At 45.4% G+C, this 23,298-nt stretch overlaps 2 protein-coding genes across 4 annotated transcripts in view; one reads left to right on the forward strand and one right to left on the reverse strand.

Moving 5' to 3' along the window:
* The first annotated feature begins 172 nt into the window (after positions 1-172).
* Positions 173-4,531, forward strand: LOC137613348 (gap junction Cx32.2 protein-like). Of its 3 annotated transcripts, none has more exons than XM_068342499.1 (2): positions 173-327; positions 3,307-4,531. In XM_068342499.1, the coding sequence occupies exon 2, from the start codon at positions 3,316-3,318 to the stop codon at positions 4,024-4,026; it is 711 nt and encodes a 236-aa protein (XP_068198600.1). In that variant the 5' UTR covers positions 173-327; positions 3,307-3,315; the 3' UTR covers positions 4,027-4,531. The 3 variants fall into 3 exon arrangements, with proteins under 3 accessions (XP_068198600.1, XP_068198601.1, XP_068198602.1); XM_068342500.1 differs by lacking the exon at positions 173-327 and adding an exon at positions 976-984; XM_068342501.1 differs by lacking the exon at positions 173-327 and adding an exon at positions 1,108-1,136.
* A 4,236-nt stretch (positions 4,532-8,767) lies between these two features.
* mcm9 (minichromosome maintenance 9 homologous recombination repair factor) overlaps positions 8,768-23,298 on the reverse strand; it is a 31,882-nt gene continuing 17,351 nt past the window's right edge. Inside the window, exons 12-15 of the mRNA XM_068342605.1 lie at positions 20,234-20,437; positions 17,220-17,302; positions 11,613-11,758; positions 8,768-11,146 (exon numbers count right to left, since the gene is read on the reverse strand). Of these exons, the coding sequence (XP_068198706.1) occupies positions 9,478-11,146; positions 11,613-11,758; positions 17,220-17,302; positions 20,234-20,437 (2,102 nt within the window). The 3' untranslated portion in view covers positions 8,768-9,477. The remainder of the gene's footprint in view (positions 11,147-11,612; positions 11,759-17,219; positions 17,303-20,233; positions 20,438-23,298) is intronic.

Genomic DNA, 23,298 nt, shown 5'->3' on the forward strand with positions numbered 1-23,298 from the left:
GATGGAATGTTTCATCACCGCCTTCTAATGTGTCATCATGACCTTAAAGACAGCATTTGATTCTTTTAGTTGTCACAGTACCTCTTATTGTGTGTGTGTGTGTGTGTGTGTGTGTGTGTGTGTGTGTGTGTGTGTGTGTGTGTGTGTGTGTGTGTGTGTGTGGTGGCCTGGGAGCAGTTAGTCTGACCTGCGACGGCGTTCCTTCACACGCTTTGGGTGAAGCATGTTCTCCATCATGGGTGACAGTTGCTGATCCAGGTTGTTCCCACACTGCTACCTTAGCCTGAATATGACCTCCACCTCAGGGATGACCACGCCCTTATCTGGGTGAGCATGTCAATCAATCAAATATGACTGAGGATACATCGATCACTCAGTCGATCACGACGGAGATGACGTTAAGTTTGGCGCATTTTTACCATGGATTTCAAATTATTCCAAATATCTATTGATACAGGAAGTGATTGTTTTCCAGATCCTAGGAGTTGGTAGGGTTAGAGGGGACAACTATGTATATGTAGAGACCCTAATATGGATTGATTTAAACAGCTTTGGATTTTACCTCAATAGATATAAAGGTAAAAATGTTGTGTTTTGTCTAAAACCACTATCTGATCTGTGGACGATGACTCAGAAGGACGTCATGAAGTTTCAGCCTCTCATGAGGAGATCAATAAACAGGAGAGAAGTAGGGAAGGTGTGCAGGTATGAGAGGTGTGGCATTCTGATGAATCCAGTCTTCATGTTGTTGGTTGTATCTGAATGTCACACATCTGAACTGCTTAAAACACTTGATCCAATGTCAGTTATTGTCAGCTGGCAACAGCGAAGCTGTCCCGTCTCAGCGGTCAAACGTTCTGTGTGACATTCATCTAGGAGTGTGGGTGGTGCTGACAAGAATCTGAGGATTACACAACATCAGTGAATAATAAGAGGGAAGTGAGTCCTCTCCTCAGAACAGACTCACCAGTGGTTGTTACTGAGGTAGGAACTATTCTCACTGGCACAACACCTCATATTAAATGTAAAACTTATTATTATTTTAGACAATAAAGCGATGAGGTAGAGTTTGAGTTTGTATTGTCCCTCAGGAAGAGATGTGTGATTTCAGAAACTAGAGGGTGTGGCAGTGGCAGGTGAGGTTTGTATGGGGGTAGGAAAATAAATGTACTGAAGGATTTCATGTTCTTTATCATGAAAATGTTAACATGAATGAATATAAATCCCAAATTGTACCTGTGATATTTCATAGTTTACTTCAGGGGACGTCTGATTATCACAGCCAATCCTGTGTAACTGAAGTGTTGTAGGTGGCTGGAAGTCCATATGGTTGAAGTTCTAGATCAATAAAACGATCTGCTCTGTGCCAGCAAGGGTTTCAGGTGTGGTGAATGGTATCTAATTATTTAATTTATTTGCATGCTCAGAAATAAATTAAAGGTCAACATGTTGCTAGCAGTGGAGCTATCTGAAGAGATATTTAGAAGCTCAAATAGATAAAGGCTAAGGCCAAATGATCCGTCGCAGTACAAGGAGTTGAAATTGCCGTCACTAGTACAGAAGCTTTGCAGCTGCATTCATTCATGTCAGTCGTTGATGTGGATCTGAATGTTATATACAGTATTTTCCGCACTATAAGGCGCACCGAACCCGGTCCGCCTCACAACATGGCGGACCCGGGTTCGAGTCCCCCTCTGTGTGGAGTTCGCATGCTCTCCCCGTGTCTGCGTGGGTTCTCTCCGGGTTCTCCGGCTTCCTCCCACCTCCAAATGCATGCGCTTCAGGTTGATTGGCTGTTCCAAATTGCCCGTAGGAATGAGTGTGTGTGTGCGTGGTTGTCTGTCTTTGTGTGTGGCTCCGCGGTACACTGGCGTCGTGCCCAGAGTGTCCCCCACCTCACGCCCTATGCCGCCGAGATAGGCTCCGGTTCCCCGTGACCCGCTGTGGCGGATACAGCGGTGGTGATCTGAAGATGACTGACAGATAAACTGCAGCGGCTGTAGTTGCGCAATCCATCCACTAGATAGAGCCGCGCTGCTCAGGCAATCATGATTGCGTTCATGACTTCCTGACTACCTTTGAATGGCCCCTGTTGTTATGTCAATGAGCCATTCTGAGCCTCATCAAGGAAACCTGATCACTTGATCACTTTGCCATCTTAGAAAGAAGTCAACACACATATTAAAAACCTGACATTAAAACTGGTTAAATTCATTACGAGTGCAGTCAGTGCCAACAGAGCGGATTATTTCCTGATCTGAAGTTCGAAGCAGATATTTAAGCTCCGACGTTCGTCTTCGTTTATTAATTAAATATTATTTCGATCGATCGGTAGTCCAGTCGGAGGTGAGGTGCAGCTATTTGCTGCTGTGTGTCCTAAACAATTTTTAACTAGTTTTTAATGCCAGGCTGATAATTTACTGTCAAACGTGACGCTGTTTTACTCCTAGAACTGACTTTAACGTCGGTGTCTCACCGCCGTGAATCTCACCGCACGTCGCTGCAGACAGAATACACAAGCCTGAATGCGCCCCTCCGCCCCCCCAGAGCTATCAAGTACATTTGTAAATCAATGCAGCACACCAGACACCTTTGTCTAGCAGTGACTGCTCTTTATATTTCAGAAAAGGCTGTAAGTTCATCTCTGAGGGTCTTTATTCACCTTTAGTCCAGTTTCTCCGTGTGTTTCCACAGACTAACAGAATGGACCGTCACTAGATTCCAGATGACAGCACAATGGGGTTTTTAGACCAGTTCAGTTTAAAGTGGGTTATTTCTGACGCCAGATAGTTAGAAATACTGAGATCAGTCAGTCAGACTTTATTCATAGAATTGTTGAAAGTTCCTCGAGTTTTCCTACGTAACCACCGGTGCTCCTACAGTCTGCTCTACCGTCTGACAGCAGCTCAGAGCCGGGACTTCGGTGACGCCCCTTGACTACCGTTGTTAGGGGGCGTGGGCCCGAGTGCCTTGTGAGGGGGCCCCCTGGTGGCGGAGTGCAGCATCACTGGCAGCCAGACTGCTGGCTTTTTTTCAGCGATCATGTTTTTAACTAATATTGATATTAATCCATATATAAGACGCACCCGATTATAAGGCGCACTACGGGTTTATGAGAGAACATTTTAGGCTTTTAGGTGCGCCTTTATATATAAGTGCGGAAAATACTGTAATAATATGTTAATGCCATGACTCTGTTCATTGAGATTGTAAATGTTACTCCTGCTCTACATGTTCTTCAGTCTCATCTCATTGTGTTGTTAAAGTGGCCTTGGTCATCAGTTTATTCATCACCGCTTCTTCTAGGCCTTCATCATGGGGGAGTGGTCCTTCCTGTCTGCTCTGCTGGACAAGGTGCAGTTACACTCAACAATCTTAGGGAAAGTCTGGATGGCAATCCTCTTCCTCTTCAGAATCTTCATCCTGGCTGCTGGTGTGGATAAAGTTTGGGGAGATGAACAAGCGAATATGAACTGCAACACCAAAAGCCCAGGATGTAAGAACGCCTGCTATGACCAGTCATTCCCCTTGTCTCACACACGCTTCTGGGTGCTTCAGATCCTCTTTGTCTCCACACCAACACTCATCTACCTGGGCCACGTCCTGCTGGTGATTCGAAGAGAAAACAAACTGAGGCGGCGTGTAGAGCTGAAGTTCATCAGACACGGACCAATCAAAGCTCCCAAGTATTCAAATGAACAAGGCAGAGTGCAGGTCAAGGGGGTCCTGCTGTTCAGCTACATGATGCAGCTGCTGTTCAAGGTCCTGCTGGAAGTGGCCTTCATTGTAGGCCAGTACTATCTCTATGGCTTCATACTGATGCCTAGCAAGATTACATTTTCTGAATACCCCTGTCCAGCACCAATAGAGTGCTTTATAAGTCGCGCTACAGAAAAATCTGTCTTTATTATCTTCATGTTGGCAATGGCTGGTCTCTCTGTGATGCTCAACATAATGGAAATGTTCTACCTGATTATATCTAAGATGAAGGACAAGAAGAGAACCAGTGTTGCCTCAGAAAAATAAACAGCAACTGAAAACTCAACTTTCTGGACTGTAATCAGATATTCATTTTGTAGTTATGCAGCATCTTCGACACCCTTTAGTCATGCAGTTAACTTGGACTCGGTACTACACTGTCCAACTAACTTCATGTGGAAACTCACTCTCCATTTGGGGGATTCAACAAATGTCAGTGACAATGGTATAAAGTTAACCCAAGAACAACTGGTAACCTAGCCTTTAGCCCAATTTCAAGAACTGAAAGAATAGTCCTGCAGTGAGATTTAGAGGGTTTTGTCTCGGAGTGCTGAAATATGAGGTTGAAGGAGAATGAATGTCACTGCTTAACCTCTTCATCAATTAGTCCTATGGCTACAGGCAAGAGGCGGGGTGCATCCCGGACATGGCGCCAGCATACTGTGGGTGAAACATTGATTAGAATAAATAATTGGGGAATTGTTTAGAATGATTTGTTTCTTATCTCTTGTCTTATGTTGGCTTTTATATGGAGAATAAAGTTTAAACAAACCCTTATTGTTTGGATCCAGAACCGAGGCTATGCGTGGAGGTAAGCCCCCCCAGACCCAACTGGTACTGCCCCACCTCCAACACAAGCTCTGGTTCCTTACCCCCCCCCCGGTGAGGTGACATTCCACATCCCCAAAGCCAGCTTTTGCCCCCCGGGTCTGGTCCGTCGTGACCCCCTGTCGTCACTGCCACCGATATGGCAGCGCCCCCAACCCCATCGGTCTGCTCTGCGGGTGGTGGGTCCACAGAGGTGGGGAAAACCCACTTTGCCTTTTCGGGCTGAGCCTGGCCGGGCCCTGTGGCAGACCCGGCCACCGCTCGCTGACGGGCCCCCCATCCAGACCTGGCTCCAGACGTGGGCCCTGGGCTTCCTCTGGGCAGGGTCTCATTTCTCCCTTTTCGTTTTAATAATAACCTCAAATTCCAACTTCAAATTTGTGGAGACTAAACCCGTGAGGATAAAATCTATCAAGAGTTTCTTTGACTGGACCTGCATCAATTCACCAAATCATAACAGAAGTCATCTCACGACACTTTACACACAGCTGGTCTAAAGAGGCTCTCAAGCCTATTTACAGTAACCCAACAGGATTCTCCTGGAGCAAACAGGGGCGAGGAAAAACTTCCTTTTAACAGGCAGAAATCTTGAACAGACCCGACTCCTGGAGGATGGTTTTCTGCCTTGACCAGTTGGGGTTACAAAGAAGAAGCAGGGGACACTGAGAAAGATTTGATTGATTTGTAAAATCATGTTTTTTCATAGAAGCCTAATTACAGGATAATCGAGTTGACACAAAATCCAAGAGATTCACGTAAAGAGATTTACGTAGAGGATTTTCAATAGTACTGTGTGTTCATTTATCAAACTACACTAAAAAAATACAGGATTTAAAAAGCAGACAAAATTCAATCTCCACAATCATTCCTTTTACTTGTCATTAGTTTCTTCAATGTAAAAACTGTAACAACTGGTTCACCACTTCTTGTTTTACTTCTCATATAAAAGCTGACGCTATCCAGAAACATGTTGAATGAAATTTTCTACTTTGCCCTCAAACCTTTTGTGTCTTGCAGGAATTTTTTTTATCTTTTGCGAATCATATTTTTCTGTTATGGCCTCTTTCAGACTGATGTCATTTTTGTTCTCAGAGCTGCTGCTATCAGGAGGCGTCTCCGGTGTTTCTTTAGCAATTTTCTTCGTTTTATTCATTCTTGTGTGTTTTCTTTTAGGAGCTATCTTTAATAATTCCTCGTCTATCACAATTTCATCCTCTTCTTCCTTCCCCATCTGAGACTTATCCTGGCGGCTGTCTCTCTGGCCCCCCCAGCCTCCACCAAATCACTGTCCATCCTTTCTACTGTTATCAATGTCCTGCGTGTTATTCTGTGGCTTCGGGTTGATGACCGGAGACTGTTTAACCTTTGTGTCTCACCTGTGACCTCTGGGTTGATGGCTGGTGATTCCACGGGGGTGGAGCGGTAACCCCACAGGGCTGCGATTGTGAAATCACGACCACAGTACTAGAGCCTCCACAGGGATTGCGGCCCCCAGCTGTTTAACCTTTGCGCAGTCACCTGTGTAATGCGCGTTATACACAGGTGACTCCAGGTTGGCAGCCGGTGACCCAGCAGGGAATGGAGTCGGAAACCCAAAAGGCCTCAGAGCCCAGGCCGCTGCACTGGACGTCGCCATCAGCCGCTTAAGAAGCTGCAACCACCGGCTCCGCTGCAACCGCAGCCGCCGGCTGCATAGCGGCATCGGCCACCGGCCCCCTGCGGTCGCAACCCCCCCGCCCCGCGGCGGCCGACGGCCAGCGCTCATCCTCTCCCTTTGGATAGTGACGCATGAGATGTCCCTCCCATCCACACCGGAAACATTTCATGCCCTCACTGGTGACAAACCGCGTAGTCATAGTAACCAGTTTTAAACGTGAGCGTGATGTTCAGCTCTTCATTGACCCAGGAGCCGACCGTGTCGCGACAGCTCCTTCTCCAGGACCTCGTGGCTGAGGTACAGCGGTGTGTTCGATATGATCACTGTTTTAACCGGGTTATCCAGGGGGAGGACGGGGGTGAGTGTCCTTAATCACCCCCCCTCACAACTACCTGGTGCAATTTCATGGAGAAAAATGACTATCCCTTTGTTCATTGGGGAGCGTGCCTTTACGCTGTCGTAACCGACCTGCTCTCCCACCGCTACCCCCCCCACACACACACACACACACACCGAGCGTCTGGGGGGCAGGGTTAGCTTGATCCCATGCTGGAGAGTGAGCTTCTTCATCTGTGGCTTTTTACTCTGCAGTTGCCCATCTCAGGGCAACCATAGTGCCTCCTAATCTCCGCAAAAGCCCCACAAACTATCGAATGCAACTGAGATGTAACCGTCACTCACTGAAAGTGAAGACACACGTATATGAAAAAGAAACAAACAAAATACGTACGTAAACGCCACGCTCTCCTCTATTCTCCTCACAAACTCCCAAAACATAACCGTGGGTAAATTATGGTACACAAAAGCGTGCAGAAATATATAGAGTGAATAGATGCACAAAAGACACTAAGACACTCCTTCCTCGTGAGAGAGACTCCAAAGGGGTCTCTACATGTACCGTGGTCCTCCCTAACCCTACCAACTCCTAGATTCTGGAGAACAGGTCCTGTGTCGACTGTATAACTGAATGTTGTCCCAGAGTCCAAAAACACGGTTGACTTCAGATTAGCACCCGTCGTAATGACAGTAATGGACATATCCCCCCGTCTGGGTGAGAACACCCACTCTCCCTGGATAAGGGCATGGTCATCCCTGAGGTGACGTTCCTGTCCAGCGGTGAGGTAGCAGTGTGTGGCAATGAGCACACAAACACACACATATCACATACGTCATTCACGCTCATTAGCAACTGTATGTAATATGAACATATTTACAAAATGAGCACGAGTAAAGTAAATGAGTGAAGTCAGCTTGTATTTGGTACCTGCTTGTGCCCATGTCCACTTATCAGTGTCGTAACAAAGACACACACACACACACACACACACACACACACACACACACACACACACACACACACACACACACTTTTAATGTATTTACAGTTCCTTATGAGTATGAGTAAAATGCTATATTGATACCTTATTGATAGATACTTCATTGATCCCTCAGGGGGAATTGCTTTTCATTATAGTGCTCAGCGGTAGAGCAAACGTCTTAGGACCAGAAATCACCCAGCCATCGGTGGTTCAAATCCCGTTCCCGCCGGACATCTTCGGAGTGTGAGCTGACAGTGGGGGCTCCAGCTCACCTCAATTTCCCCGTTTGTGTGGACAATTAAGTGTGTTTAATCTTTAATCTTTAAAAAGAACTCATAATAGAGAATGTGTACGTAGGGTTTTCAGTGTCCTAGCTTCCACTTTTCCTCCTCACCGTCACGTAGCGCACAGAAAAAATCAGGATGGCCCCCAAGAGCCAACAGTTCAATGTAATTTACGAGAACAAGACACAACCTCTCCGTTTGGTTTGACCTCCCCGGTACCATCCTGTCAGCACAAAATCTACAGCCCTCAATGGAAACGTCTCCATACGGGATCCTAACCACGTTTCACTGAAGCACATCAGGCTGCGTCGTCTCAGCCCCACCGTTAGGCAGCAATCTCTAATCCTACGTGACAATTGTTAAGAGACAACCCTTATTATCTCCTGTCATAATCATCCATTGTCGTCTCCACTCATTTCTTTCCCATTTGCAAACACAGAGGGACGGAGAGCTCATTAACATTTACTGACCAGTCCTGACAAACTGCTTATTTCATCATAAAATGTTCAACTGAAATTCCACAAACATCTGTGTGATAATTACATAAAAATTATATAAAAAGAGTTTGATATGTGACATTTGTTGTAATAAAAGCCCTTGACCCTGAAATGATTGTAATTATACTTCAGTATGTTTTAGTAACATCTGACAAAAATATATGAAACTAGAACCAATACAGTCACAGACTGCAACATCCCACGACACCCCCGAATCCAAAAAATTTACCCTGACCTACTTGCATAGGTCAAACATCAAAGCTAGTGCTCTGACCTGTCATTGATCAAAGCACTAGCTTTGATCTATGGTCTCACTCACACTGGCCTTCTCCCTCGTCTTTCTATCTTATCCGTTTCCTGAGTGTACAAAAGTTGAAATTTGACCTTAACCTAGTTTTCTCAAGGTCAAGGTCATCACCTCATTTTCATCCCCTTCGCTGCCTGAGTCATGTGCTTTTGTTTCATCTTTCTGTCTGAACGGTTGTGGAGACATTTGGTGGACTAACGGACAAACACACCAACACTGACATTACAATACATCACCGCTTTGAAGCGGGGTGTAAAAACACTGAAGCAGCAAATTTTGTGAAAACCAATACTTGTGTCATCCTCAAACCTTGTGGCCATGGCTGTACATTAGAGATTCCAACAGTCCAACAGACATAAAAGAGATGTGAGATGACAGCATGAGACAGTAGACAGTGACTTTGATCTTAAATCGGGGGTTGTGGTGGTGAGGTGCAACTACAATAATGGACACAGCAAAGAATAAACACCTATTAATATTTTGTGTCTGCAAAGAAAAAAGAAAACATTTAAACACTTCATCTTGACCCTTATTGTGTTCTCAAACTCTTCAGAGGAAATTCAATCAAAGGACCTGTTGGCATTTCTTAAACGTTGTCTGTTAAATATTAACACATCATTGATAAACTGAATAGAGAGTTAACTGTAATTCTGCCAACATAAAGTCACTGGTTAAGTTCCAACTGCCGAGACCCACAGTTTAAATAATTTCAATACTTCATTCATTTAGCTACAGATACCATCAATTAGAATGTGGGTCCTTCCTTCCTATGGATGCAGCCCATACAACAGTATGTGAATGCTGTTTTATGCAGACGACACAATGTTCATGTGGACTCAGATTTTGACTTGGAGAGCTCTTGGTCCCAGTTGGTATCAAGAACATCATGACCCAAGTCAAACAGAGAGAGTCCAGAGGAGGGACCCTTGGAGGTGCCAACCCTACTGGTTGGATGGACCAGCTCAAAACATTTTCTCTTCAGAAGACTGCCAGTTGGATCATTCTGTGGTGTAATCCTGTTCATAGGGTCTACAGAAGCTGTAGGCTGTCTCTCAGTGTCTCCACATGTGGACGTTGGACATCTTGGTGGTGGGAGGATTACTTCGTCCTTGAGTTTGTAGCGATGGACGTTCTCTCCTGACCGACTGTTTACAGAGTAGGTTGTCTTGTCTTTATAATTCTCTCCTGACCAATCACAGGCTTTCATGTGGGGACTTTGGTCCTCTCTAGTAGGAGGTAACATATTTGTTTGAACTTCAACCATGGGTTCATCTGTGCAGGTAAATGAGAACCTGGAGAGTTTTGCCAAGGTTGACATGGTCACAGTGGACTTGGTGTGATTTTGTTTGGGTGGTTTTAAAGTAGAGCTCTGTGTTTTAGTCTCATCATCAGTGTTAACTTTTGGTCTCTCTGGCTGACACATCACTTCTGTTTTGTCATTTCCCTTTATTCTCTTTCTACATACAATTTTTCTTAGCACTTCCCTTCCAGAAGTAAAATCAGCTGAATCTAGTTCGTCCGACATGAAATCAAAATCTCCTCCCTCTAGGACACGATTCTCAAGGGTTCTCTTGCGTCCACCTTTAGAAAGAGTCTGGTTCTGTTCACTCCTATGTGCGTCCTCATGCCAGTCGTGACCAGGTTCACTCGTTCTGCTCTCTTTGTTGCCGTCTGGGTTGTAGTCAGTTTCAAAGGCTACTTTAAGGTTATCATTGGGGACCAAAGGTTTCATCTTCTTAGCTTTGAATTTAAAGCCTGACAGCTTCTCATCTAATGCTTTGCTTATTTCTGCCTCAGCTCCCACAGCTTCCTCAAGCACAGTACTGATGTCCTTTGTAAATACACTTTTTTTGCTAGAGGACAAGTTATCAAGTGTGTTCATTGACACATTCATCTTGCCTGATAACAATGAGCTGCTTGCCTGAGATTCTGCAGTGGTAATTTCAGTCACATTTGTACTACAACTACTTTTAGACACTGGTCTTGCGCTGTGCACCTCTTCATCATCATGCTGGTGTCTCATCTCCAACTCCCTAAGTCTCCTGTCTCTAAGCTTTTTGGAAACTTTCTGAAACACACATCCAAAAGACTCTTTATCTTTCTGTATCCCAGGCTGATTAGATTCCTCTTTGGTAATACAGTTTTTATAGTCCATGTTCTCCTTTTTCTTCATTATGTCAAGTTCTTCTGCAGCAGAGCTCATTGTTCCAGTTCTTGGATTTAGACAGCCATCTTCATTCTGGTCGTTTGATGGTTTGGATACTGGAGACATTTCTGACCAAGTGGATGCTGATTTCCTCTGGAGGCTTTCTTGGGTTGATGTCATTACAGGCGACTCAATCTTATCCGGTGGCAGTGAAGGACTGCAGGAGTAGAACCAGTTCAGGCCATCACCACTGTGGTTACTGGTGCTGTCAGGACAGTGTTTAGTGGTGACAGCCTCCTCTCCAGGTCGGTGAGCTGTTGGTGAGCCGTCAGAGCGTTTGCTCTCTAATCTATGAACAAATAAAGCACAGATAAAGTCCTGTGGCCAGTTGTTCAATGCTACAGCACTCTGGATTTACATCACTGTTATTATGGAAATTCACTTCAATCATAGCAACCAAGTTCGTGTGATTATGTAAGTAATATACAACATATGTCATTTATCATTGTTGGTTATAAACAAAGGGAGCTGGTGGGTCTCATATCAGTTGTTGATGGTATCTTTCACTCCAGTTCCTCAGTTTTCATTGAGAACTGGTCATTCACAATACCACATCCCAGTAAAACAGTCAATCATCCCATTTGGCATTTCCACCTCCACGGAACACGTTCAGCTCAGAGGAATGTGTTTATCCCAGTGGGCGGGATAAACACAAACTCATTAATATCAATTGCTATTGAAACAACGATCACATTGCTTGACTTCTGAAATATGAGGGAAGTACACCAACACGTGGAAAACAGTAGGACACTCACCGAGACAGTCTCCTCATCTCTTTCTCCAGCAGCATTGGCAGGTTGAGTCCTTCCAGTAGAACCTGACACTGACTTTGATACTGCTGCACCGGGTCAGCAGGGAACGAGGTTAGCAATGCGTTAACGTCTCCCAACAGAGCACCGCCCTGAAACGGGACAGCAGCGTACAAAATGACAGCAGGGCCACCACAGCGCCCCCGTCACGTCACGTCATCACATCACGTCATCACATCACATCACGTCATCACGTCACGTCAATACGTCACGTCACGTCATCACATCACGTCATCACATCACATCACGTCATCACGTCACATCGTAACGTCACGTCATCACGTCACGTCATCACGTCACGTCATCACGTCACGTCATCACGTCACGTCATCACGTCACGTCATCACGTCACGTCACGTCATGTCATCACGTCACCACATCACGTCACGTCATCACGTCACGTCATCACGTCACGTCATCACGTCACGTCATCACGTCACGTCACCACATCACGTCATCACATCACGTCATCACGTCACGTCATCACGTCACATCACGTCATCACGTCACGTCATCACGTCACATCATCACGTCACGTCATCACGTCACGTCATCACGTCACGTCATCACATCACGTCATCACGTCACGTCATCACGTCACATCACATCATCACGTCACATCATCACGTCACGTCATCACGTCACGTCACCACATCACGTCATCACATCACGTCATCACGTCACGTCATCACGTCACATCACATCATCACGTCACGTCATCACGTCACGTCATCACGTCACGTCATCACGTCACGTCATCACGTCACGTCACGTCATGTCATCACGTCACCACATCACGTCACGTCATCACGTCACGTCATCACGTCACGTCATCACGTCACGTCATCACGTCACGTCACCACATCACGTCACCACATCACGTCATCACATCACGTCATCACGTCACGTCATCACGTCACATCACGTCATCACGTCACGTCATCACGTCACATCATCAAGTCACGTCATCACATCACGTCATCAAGTCACATCATCACGTCACATCATCACGTCACGTCATCACGTCACGTCACGTCATCACATCACGTCATCACGTCATCACGTCACATCACGTCACATCATCCCGTCACGTCATCACGTCACGTCATCACGTCACGTCATCACATCACGTCATCACGTCACGTCATCACGTCACATCATCACGTCACGTCATCACGTCACGTCACATCATCACGTCACGTCATCACATCACGTCACATCATCACGTCACGTCATCATGTCACGTCACGTCATCACATCACATCATCACGTCACATCATCACGTCACGTCATCACGTCACGTCACATCATCACGCCACATCATCACGTCACGTCATCACATCACGTCATCACGTCACGTCATCACGTCACGTCGTAACGTCATCACGTCACGTCATCACGTCACGTCACATCATCACATCACGTGATCACGTGATGACGTGATCACCTGACCCTAACATCACGTCATCACATCATCACGTCACGTCATCACGTCACGTCACATCATCACGTCACGTCATCACATCACGTCACATCATCACGTCACGTCATCATGTCACGTCACGTCATCACATCACATCATCACGTCACATCATCACGTCACGTCATCACGTCACGTCACATCATCACGCCACATCATCACGTCACGTCATCACATCACGTCATCACGTCACGTCATCACGTCACGTCGTAACGTCATCACGTCACGTCGTAACGTCATCACGTCACGTCATCACGTCACGTCACATCATCACATCACGTGATCACGTGATGACGTGATCACCTGACCCTAACATCACGTCATCACATCATCACGTCACGTCATCACGTCACGTCACATCATCACGTCACGTCATCACATCACGTCACATCATCACGTCACGTCATCATGTCACGTCACGTCATCACATCACATCATCACGTCACGTCATCACGTCACGTCACATCATCACGCCACATCATCACGTCACGTCATCACATCACGTCATCACGTCACGTCATCACGTCACGTCGTAACGTCATCACGTCACGTCATCACGTCACGTCACATCATCACATCACGTGATCACGTGATGACGTGATCACCTGACCCTAACATCACGTCATCACGTCATCACTTCACGTCATCACGTCACGTCATCACGTCACGTCATCACGTCACGTCATCACGTCATGTCATCACGTCAGGTCATCACGTCACGTCATCACGTCATCACGTCATCACGTCATCACGTCACGTCATCACGTCATCACGTCACGTCATCACGTCATGTCATCAAGTCAGGTCATCACGTCACGTCATCACGTCACATCATCACGTCACGTCATCACGTCACGTCATCACGTCACGTCACATCATCACGTCACGTCATCACGTCACGTCATCACGTCACATCATCACATCACGTCATCACGTCACGTCATCACGTCACGTCATTACGTCACGTCATCACATCACGTCATCACGTCACATCATCACGTCACGTCATCACGTCACGTCATCACATCACATCATCACGTCATCACGTCACATCATCACGTCACATCATCACGTCACGTTGTCACGTCATCACGTCACGTCACCATGTCAGATCATCACGTCACATCATCACGTCACGTCATCACGTCACGTCACGTCATCACGTCATCACATCACATCATGACGTCACATCATCACGTCATGTCATCACGTCACATCATCACGTCATATCATCCCGTCACATCATCACGTCACGTCGTCGGTATGTACATTAACGTCGTCTAACAGTTTCATAAACATTCAGTGCTTTGGACTTGTGCACGTCGTAGAAGACATGCTGTTACTGCAGTGAGTTTGCTGCACATACAGGGGTGTCACTAGTGACACTGTGAGCACCATCACTACGGGACCAGAGCACGCCCCCGTTAGCAGGACAAGGCAGGTTATTATACTCATATCTTTAACTCACTTGTATATATACCTGTAAAAAACTTTCTTGACACACAAGTGTGCGTGTGCATGCGCGCGCACACACACACACACAGTCATACACACACACACACACACACACACACACACACACAGTCATACACACACACACACACACACAGCATTTTTATCTAGTGTAAGGAAAATAAATGTAAATATTGTATATATTTACAATATATACCAAATTTACATTTGTATACATGTAAATATTGGAGTTTGGTTTTACGACTCCACAAAGAGTGACAAAGATTTTTTTAAGATATTGTACATTGATTAATCAGTATCAAGGAAGATTAAACATTTCTGACTCACTGATCTGTTATTTCTGGAAGAAGAGCGCTGGGAAAACATTTTTCAATAATTATACCTTTATAGTGAATAAAAGAGTGATTAAATGAAGCAAATGAGTGTATTCAAGCAAACTGAAGATGATAAACGTGTGACTCGTGAGAATTGGTGACTTTTAATGTGAGTGGGTGAGATAAACGAGGCTCTAATGTACTTGATCATTTATTTTTTATCATGCCATCCCACATCAAGGTCTTTTCAAAACCAGTCTGGCTCCGAATCCAGCGTCTCGGATCAGACGTCATCTTGTTCCCTACAGTTATAACTGTACAGTATATACAGTTATAACTGTCGAGTTATACAGTTATAACTGTAGAGTTATACAGTTATAACTGTAGAGTTATACAGTTATAACTGTACAGTATATATAGTTATAACTGTAGTTGTACAGTTATAACTGTCGAGTTGTACAGTTATAACTGTTGAGTTGTACAGTTATAACTGTAGAGTTATACTTCAAAATAATACCCCGGGTTCCTTTGACCTTCCTGCTCCTTTAACCAGACCACCATCTTCAAGCAGAATGGGAAAGAAAAAAATAACTCTGCTGCTGAAAAGTGTGAAATAGTTGAAAGCCTTGGACAAAGTATGAAAACCTTCGATATCTGATGAGAACTTCAGTGTGATCATCACACTGCTGGTAGATTTGTGGCTGATTCAGAGCGGGTAAAGGCAAGATGAGGAAGGTTTCTGCCAAACAAATACATCGGATTGAGAGAGCAGCTAACAACATGCTACTACAAAGCAGCACAGGTGTGTGTCCCTCTGGAGTCCCACAAACATCGTGTAGGATCCCCCAGGGATCGTAGTCACGTGTAAACCTCCTGTTTGACCACCTTTAAACACTCACCAGCTCACACCTGCAACGGGCCCAGAGTTCAGTACAACCTGGATGGTACAGATTCATGAAGGGGCGGGTGGTTGGTGGTCGGTGGTCGGTCACTACGTTCCAACAAGGTTGTGACATCATCAGGGAGTACATTCATTTTTTTCATGGTTCCTATTTTGGATTCTTCATAATTGTCACCATGTCCTTTATTACTGCTCTGCCCTCTCTTGGCATAATGTTAAAGAACTCTGGGAGAGTCATTTGAAATCATGACATCATAAACCCAATCATGTTGATTGGTTTATGTTAGGTCATCCTTCATGGTGAGAACCATGTATGTAGAAACCATTTTTACACCTTTAATGCATTTAAGAGACACAGTGGGCGGAGCCAAAGTTCTCAAATTTAGACTCCTGGGACCAAAGCAGAGACCTCCACTAGTCTAGTCTAGAGTGTTTCTCAGGAGCTACTTGACCATGAAGGCCTGATTCATGTCTCCTGTGATGATGAGGTAGACCGGGGTGATCACACTTTTTAACATAGAAGCTACTTATAAAATCACCAAATCAAAATGTTCAACATACTGCAAAAAGAAAAATCTATAGATATATTGAGGATTCTTTATATGTACAATGTATGTTGATGTACCTCACATAACCACTTAGATCCATATTGCACAACACAAAACAATTAACTGGATATTTTCTTGTCGTGTCCTGACTTTACTCTGATGACCTGCACTGAATGGACTCAGCCAGAGATGCATCCTTCAGACAGCAGCTGACAGCCTCGTGCAAATGTGCAAACGATCACTAGACATTCTGAAACGATTCCTGGACTTGATGATCTTCATGTGGGAAAGACCCACCACATTTGGTGCGAGTCCATCAACCTATCACCCTAAACAGGATATCACCTGAATGTAGTGACCGGCTGAGCAGAGAAAAGTCTCTAAAGTCTCGTCATATTGTGACAGACTGTCAGTCTGCTGAGTGAAGTGTAGACTGTCCAGGTCCACACAGACCCCCCCTGCATCTCCAGCTCTGACAGCAGCTTCTGCTAGTTTGACAAATCATGGAGAAATACTGCATCTTTCATTTGAGAGCATTAATTATTAATGAACCGACTCGGATGCTTTAATGAATGACACCAAGTCTGGAGAGAGTGAAGTTTATGTCAGAGAATCCATAGGGTCTCCCCCATCCCTCTTCCTACCACTTGACATGAGCTCTAGCATGTCACACATCAGAAGACAATCATGTACCTGTAGAATGATGAGCAACACTTAACACACAGGTGTGGTGTGTGAGGGACATCCTGGTTAAACATCACTATGAAACGTTCAGTGCTCAGTGATTAATCAATAATGTGATCAGTGTTCATGTTAACAGATGCAGTCTTCTCCTACCTGCATAGAACACTCCATGACAGAGACAGCCATGACTGCATCCTCTATGGTCACGGTCTCTCTGAACATGAGTTTGGCGTGTGCTAGAAAGGAAAACACAGTTATATTGTTTGTTGTTCCGTGTAAAGACATCATCATCACGTCTCAACACGGACTGAAGACCAGAACCAAAGTCACACAGGACTGATAAACACCACCTGACCCCCATCTGGATCTGACTCAGCTGACTACCTGACTACCGTACGCTGAATCAGCAGGTTATTCCATCACAGGATAGTTTTGTTCCCTGATGACCATCAGATGACTGTCAGTGTCCTGCAGGGGGGGCCTTCAGCCCAGAGGTGACGCTGGAACTTCACTCGCAACTCAGAAGTTAAGAAAAAACATCTTCATGCTTTTTCCAGAATCCAGGTGACTTTGTTCAGCAGAGGTCCAGGATGACCCTGGTGACCCTGATGACCCCGATGACCCTGGTGACCCTGATGACTAAGAAGCTCCAGACACGCTGCTCGTTTAGAGATGAATCTGAGGTCAGACTCAACACAGCGAAGTTTACAGATTTAATTTCACAGTGAAATAAAAATTGAGTGAGAACTGCCAACCCAGCTGATCAGTTGTCTGAAGATGTCTGATCAGTTATATTTACTACTAAAGGTGGGGGGGGGGCGTTATGTAGGACATGGTGGACTAAGTTAACAAGTTAACAAATTAATTAAATCATTTTTATCCAAAACTGGATGGGTTTAATTTTTGTCTTTGTCTGAAATGAAGAATTTTCTGCTCTACTAGACGACGTTAGACGACATTCACATTATTATGTATGATGTAACACATGTACCGTATTTTTCGGACTATAAGTCGCTCAGGATTATAAGTCGCACCAGCCAAAAAATGCATAATTAAGGAGGAACAAACATATATAAGTCGTACCGGAGTATAAGTCGCATTTTTGGAGGAAATTTATTTGATAAAATCGAACACCAAAAACATACATGTCATCTTGAAAGGCAATTTAAAATTAAAATAAAATAGAGAACAACAGGCTGAATGAGTGTACTGTATACTACTGTTACATGACTGACATGCCTGGTAATGTCAGTAACGACGTAACATATTAAGAGTTATTCAGATAACTCTAGCATAAAGAACATGCTAACAAGTTTAACAAACTATCAGTTTCACTCCAAATCACTAAATCCAATGAAATCTTCATCCTCGGTGTCACTTTTAAACAACTCCCCCAACTCGGGAGGAAGACGGTGCGCCGCTTCCTCTTCTACGTCACTTACGTCACTCATCGTCAGTTGCAGTTCCAATTTTTCCAGCCTTTCTGAATCCCGACAGGATGGTTTCGGTTGTCACTGAAGCCCATGCTTTGTTGATCCATTCAATGACTTCCAGGAAAGTTGCATGGCGCATTCTCCCGGTTGCCGTGAAGCTGTGCTCTCCATCCATCATCCACTGCTCCCACAGGTTACACAAGACTGCCTTAAAGCCTCCAGGGATGATGGCAGGTATGGAGTTGAAAACTTTTAATTTATTTTTGAACTGTGGCGTGATGTGCGCTCTCATGCTATCCATCACAAGCAGAGCTTTGCGTGCTCTAAAGACGCCATCCGGTGGCTTAGTGTAGCACTTTGTAAGCCATAAGTTCAGCATGTCTTGATCCATCCACCCTTTGTCATTCACGGCGACTGTAACTGAGGAGGATTGGGTTTTTGGCATGGTGTTTTGTTTGAAAATGACCATTGTGGCAATTTTGATCCATCTCCACAACATGCCAGCACCACTGAGAAGTGTGATTTCTCAGGACCAGTTGTAACTATATTCACACTTTTTTGCCCTTTCTCTGCAACACTTGGGCCCATGGGGATGTCAAAGGTGAGGGGACCTTGTCCATGTTAATAATACGATCCGGTGTCACGTTGTGCTCACTTACATGCTTTTCAATGAACTCACGGAAACTGTCGACCTTGGCTTGGAAGTCTGCTGGCAGTTTTTGGGACATTGTTGTCCTTGCTCTGATAGAGAGGCGATTGCCTTGCATGAAGCGGTAACACCAAGAAGGTCCTCCCGCAAAGTCATTTACAGTATATTCATCTCCTTGGCAACTACTGCACTGCTGACAAACCTCTCCCAGCAGCACGTTGTTCAAGCACCCAAGCACAAACTCGTTCCTCTAATTGCGGCCACCTAGCTTTTAGCCCGCGATTAGCTTTTTTTGTTTTCTTCATTTCAGTAAGAGTAACCTCCGCTTTTCACCAGTCCCTTACAAGTTTCTCTATTTCACTATTTGCAGCTTGTAATCTGCAGAATACGATTTTCTTTTCGGTGCCCTTTTTGTTCAGCCTTTCTCAGTTGTTTTTATAAATTACTGGCAATGTTGAAATTATCAACACAGTTCTAGAGCGCCCTCTTGCGGTTTAGTGTGAAAATAACATGTGAAATGATATAATAATGTGTTAATAATTTCACACATAACTCGCACCAGACTATAAGTCGCACCCCCGGCCAAACTATGAAAAAAACTGCGACTTATAATCCGAAAAATACGGTATAACGTATGATCAATGGTTTACTACTCAGATTTGTTTTTCATCACCCTGAACTTTTGGCCTCTCATTCATTCACTGCTATTAGCGACCATTGGATTCTATCATGTAAGCCATACAGTGTTCTATACATTATTCTCTCAATCTCCTTTAAAATGCCACCACAGTAACCTGATGTGTGGAGTGTGGGGCAAACAGCATTTTAAGTGTCATCTGGAGTTAGCAGTAGGGTGTCATTTGAACACTGGACTAGTATTTTTCTGTTTAACATTGTTTTTCTGTGTCAGACTCCTCGTGAGGCAATAAGTGTCTGACTTCACTTTTATTGTGTACCAATGTGACGGCAAAGGAGTAGACCTTCAACTTCACGAGACTAAAAGCACTGATTAAGTGGTTAATTAACAATAAAACCATTAGTCAGTCCTCTTGTTGAGTCTGACACCAGCTGAACACAGGATGTACCTTCAGCCAGTCTGCTCAGACTCTCCAGCATGCGGATGGTGGTGCGTGCCGCGTGTCGGGCATGGCTCTGTCTCTGGATCTGGTAGTACCGCGTCAGGATGCTGTTGGCCTCCTCACACAGCCGTGGCTTCAGGTGTTTAACCACACTGAAGTAAGCCTTCATCTTTTCCATGGTCCACAGGCTGGAGCTCTCAATGCACTGTCCTGGGAGAACAACCACAGCAAGAAAATACAGTTTGATCCCAGCAGAGACACCGGCCAAAAGACGACAAAAACACATTCCGATTAAACCAACAGGTAAACCTGGGTTTTTCTTCTCTAGTGGTTCACACATATTCATGGATTAAAACGCCACAATTAATCACACTCAGGGAGGATAAGACGTGTTTTTCCACACGTTATCGACTGCCACTCAGCCCACACCTCATCCACACTGAACGTTTAACTCTGAAGGGAAATAAATGTTATTTTATCATGATATATAGAAATGACGTGTACCATCTATTGTCATACATTCACAGTCCAGACGACGCCACAGAAGAGAGGGAACAATTAAATACAGATAACCAGAAATAGACGAGAGAGACCAGATAAACATACAACACAGATACAACATGGAGAGCCTATGAACACACAACGTAAACACAGAGCACACATTAACAGGTGAACAGGTTAACATGTGAACACATTAACAGGTGAACTACACACTAAAGGGAAAGGGCTCCCAGTAAAATGAGTGGACGGCATTTATCTCAGGCTCCACCGTCACAAACATTTAAGGTAAGACCAGGGACTTCCTGGAAAGTTTGTGACTAGACATGGTAGTGTCAGACGCACTGACATTTCATTTAACATTAGTTCATAACCCATGGATGAACACAGTGACAAACAGTCGTGACACATTACAGACTTAAGAGACTCCAGTATCTTCCATACTGCCAGAACCAGGGAGCAGGAGCAGCTGGACGTTTCCCTAGTCTTCCTCCAGAGGAGAGTCCGCTGAAGATAAAGATCCTGGGAAACAAGCAGGTTCTATGATGTTCAACCACATCTAAACATCTGGAATGGTGGCTCTGGAATGGTGGCTCTGGTATTTGTGGCTCTGGTAATGGTGGCTCTGGAATGGAGGCTCTGGTAATGGTGGCTCTGGAATGGTGGCTCTGAAAACTGGCTCTGGAATGGAGGCTCTAAAAACGGTGACACTGGAATGGTGGCTCTTGAATGGAGGCTCTGGAATGGTGGCTCTGGAATGGAGGCTCTAAAACCGGTGACACTGGAATGGTGGCTCTTGAATGGAGGCTCTGGAATGGTGACTCTGGAATGGTGGCTCTTGAATGCTGGACCTGGTAATAGTGGCTCTGGTAATAGTGGCTCTGGTAATAGTGGCTCTGGAATGGTGGCTCAGTAACGGTGGCTCCGGAATGTTGGCTCCGATAATGGTGGCTCTAGTAATTGGAGGCTCTGAAAAGTGGCTCTGGAATGGAAGCTCTGAAAATGGTGACTCTGGAATTGTGGCTCTGGAATGGTGACTCTGAAAAGTGGCCCTGGAATGGTGGCTCTGGAATGGAGGCTCTGAAAATGGAGGCTCTGGAATGGTGACTCTGGAAAGGTGACTCTGGAATGGTGACTCTGGAATAGTGACTCCGGAATGGTGGCTCTGAAATGGTGGCTCCGGAATGGTGGCTCTGAAAAGTAGCTCTGGAATGGTGACTCTGGAATGCTGGCTCTGGTAATGGTCACTCTGGAATGGTGACTCTGAAAAGTGGGTCTGGAATGGTGGCTCTGGAATGGAGGCTCTGGAATGGTGACTCTGAAAAGTTGCTCTGGAATGATGGCTCTGGAATGGAGGCTCTGAAAATAGTGGCTCTGGAATGGTGACTATTGAATGGTGACTATGGAATGGTGACTCTGGAATGGTGACTCTGGAATGGTGACTCTGGAATGGTGACTCTGGAATGGTGACTCTGGAATGGCGACTCAGGAATGCTGGCTCTGGAATGGAGGCTCTGGAATGTTGACTCTGGAATGCTGGCTCTGGAATGGAGGCTCTGGAATGGTAGCTCTGGTATGGTGGCTCTGGTAATGGTGACTCTGGAATGCTTGCTCTGCAATGCTGGTTCTGGAATGGTGGCTCTGGTAATGGTGGCTCTGGAATGGTAGCTCTGGAATGGAAGCTCTGAAAATGGTGGCTCTGGAATGGTGACTCTGAAAAGTGACTCTGAAAAGTGGCTCTGGAATGGAGGCTCTGGAATGGTGGCTCTGGTAATGGTGGCTCTCGAATGGTGGCTCTGAAATGGTGACTGGAATGGTGGCTCTGGAATGTTGACTCTGGAATGGTGGAACTGGAATGTTGACTCTTGAATGCTGGCTCTGGATTGGAGGCTCTGGTAATGGTGGCTCTGGAATGTTGACTCTGGAATGGAGGCTCTGGAATGGTGGCTCTGGAATGGAGGCTCTGGTAATAGTGGCTTTGGAATGGTGGCTCTGAAATGGTGACTGGAATGGTGGCTCTGGAATGTTGACTCTGGAATGGTGGATCTGGAATGTTGACTCTTGAATGGTGGCTCTGGAATGGTAGCGCTGGAATGGAGGCTCTGGTAATGGTGACTCTGGAATGTTGACTCTGGTATGGTGACTCTGGAATGGTGGATCTAGAATGTTGACTCTTGAATGGTGGCTCTGGAATGGAGGCTCTGGCAATGGTGGCTCTGGAATGGTGGCTCTGGCAATGGTGGCTCTGGAATGGTGGCTCTGAAATGGTGACTGGAATGCTGGCTCTGGAATGTTGACTCTGGAATGGTGGATCTGGAATGTTGACTCTTGAATGGTGGCTCTGGAATGGTGGCTCTGGAATGGAGGCTCTGGTATGGTGGCTATGGTATGGTGGCTCTGGTATGGTAGCTCTGGTATGGTAGCTCTGGTATGGTGTCTCTGGTAATGGTGGCTCTGGAATGGAGGCTCTGGTAATGGTGGCTCTGGAATGGTAGCTCTGGTAATGGTGGCTCTGGAATGTTGACTCTGGAATGGTGGCTCTAGAATGGTGACTCTTGAATGGTGGCTCTGGA

The sequence above is a fragment of the Antennarius striatus genome, chromosome 19 (genome assembly GCF_040054535.1).
Source record: "Antennarius striatus isolate MH-2024 chromosome 19, ASM4005453v1, whole genome shotgun sequence".
Taxonomy (NCBI): domain Eukaryota; kingdom Metazoa; phylum Chordata; class Actinopteri; order Lophiiformes; family Antennariidae; genus Antennarius; species Antennarius striatus.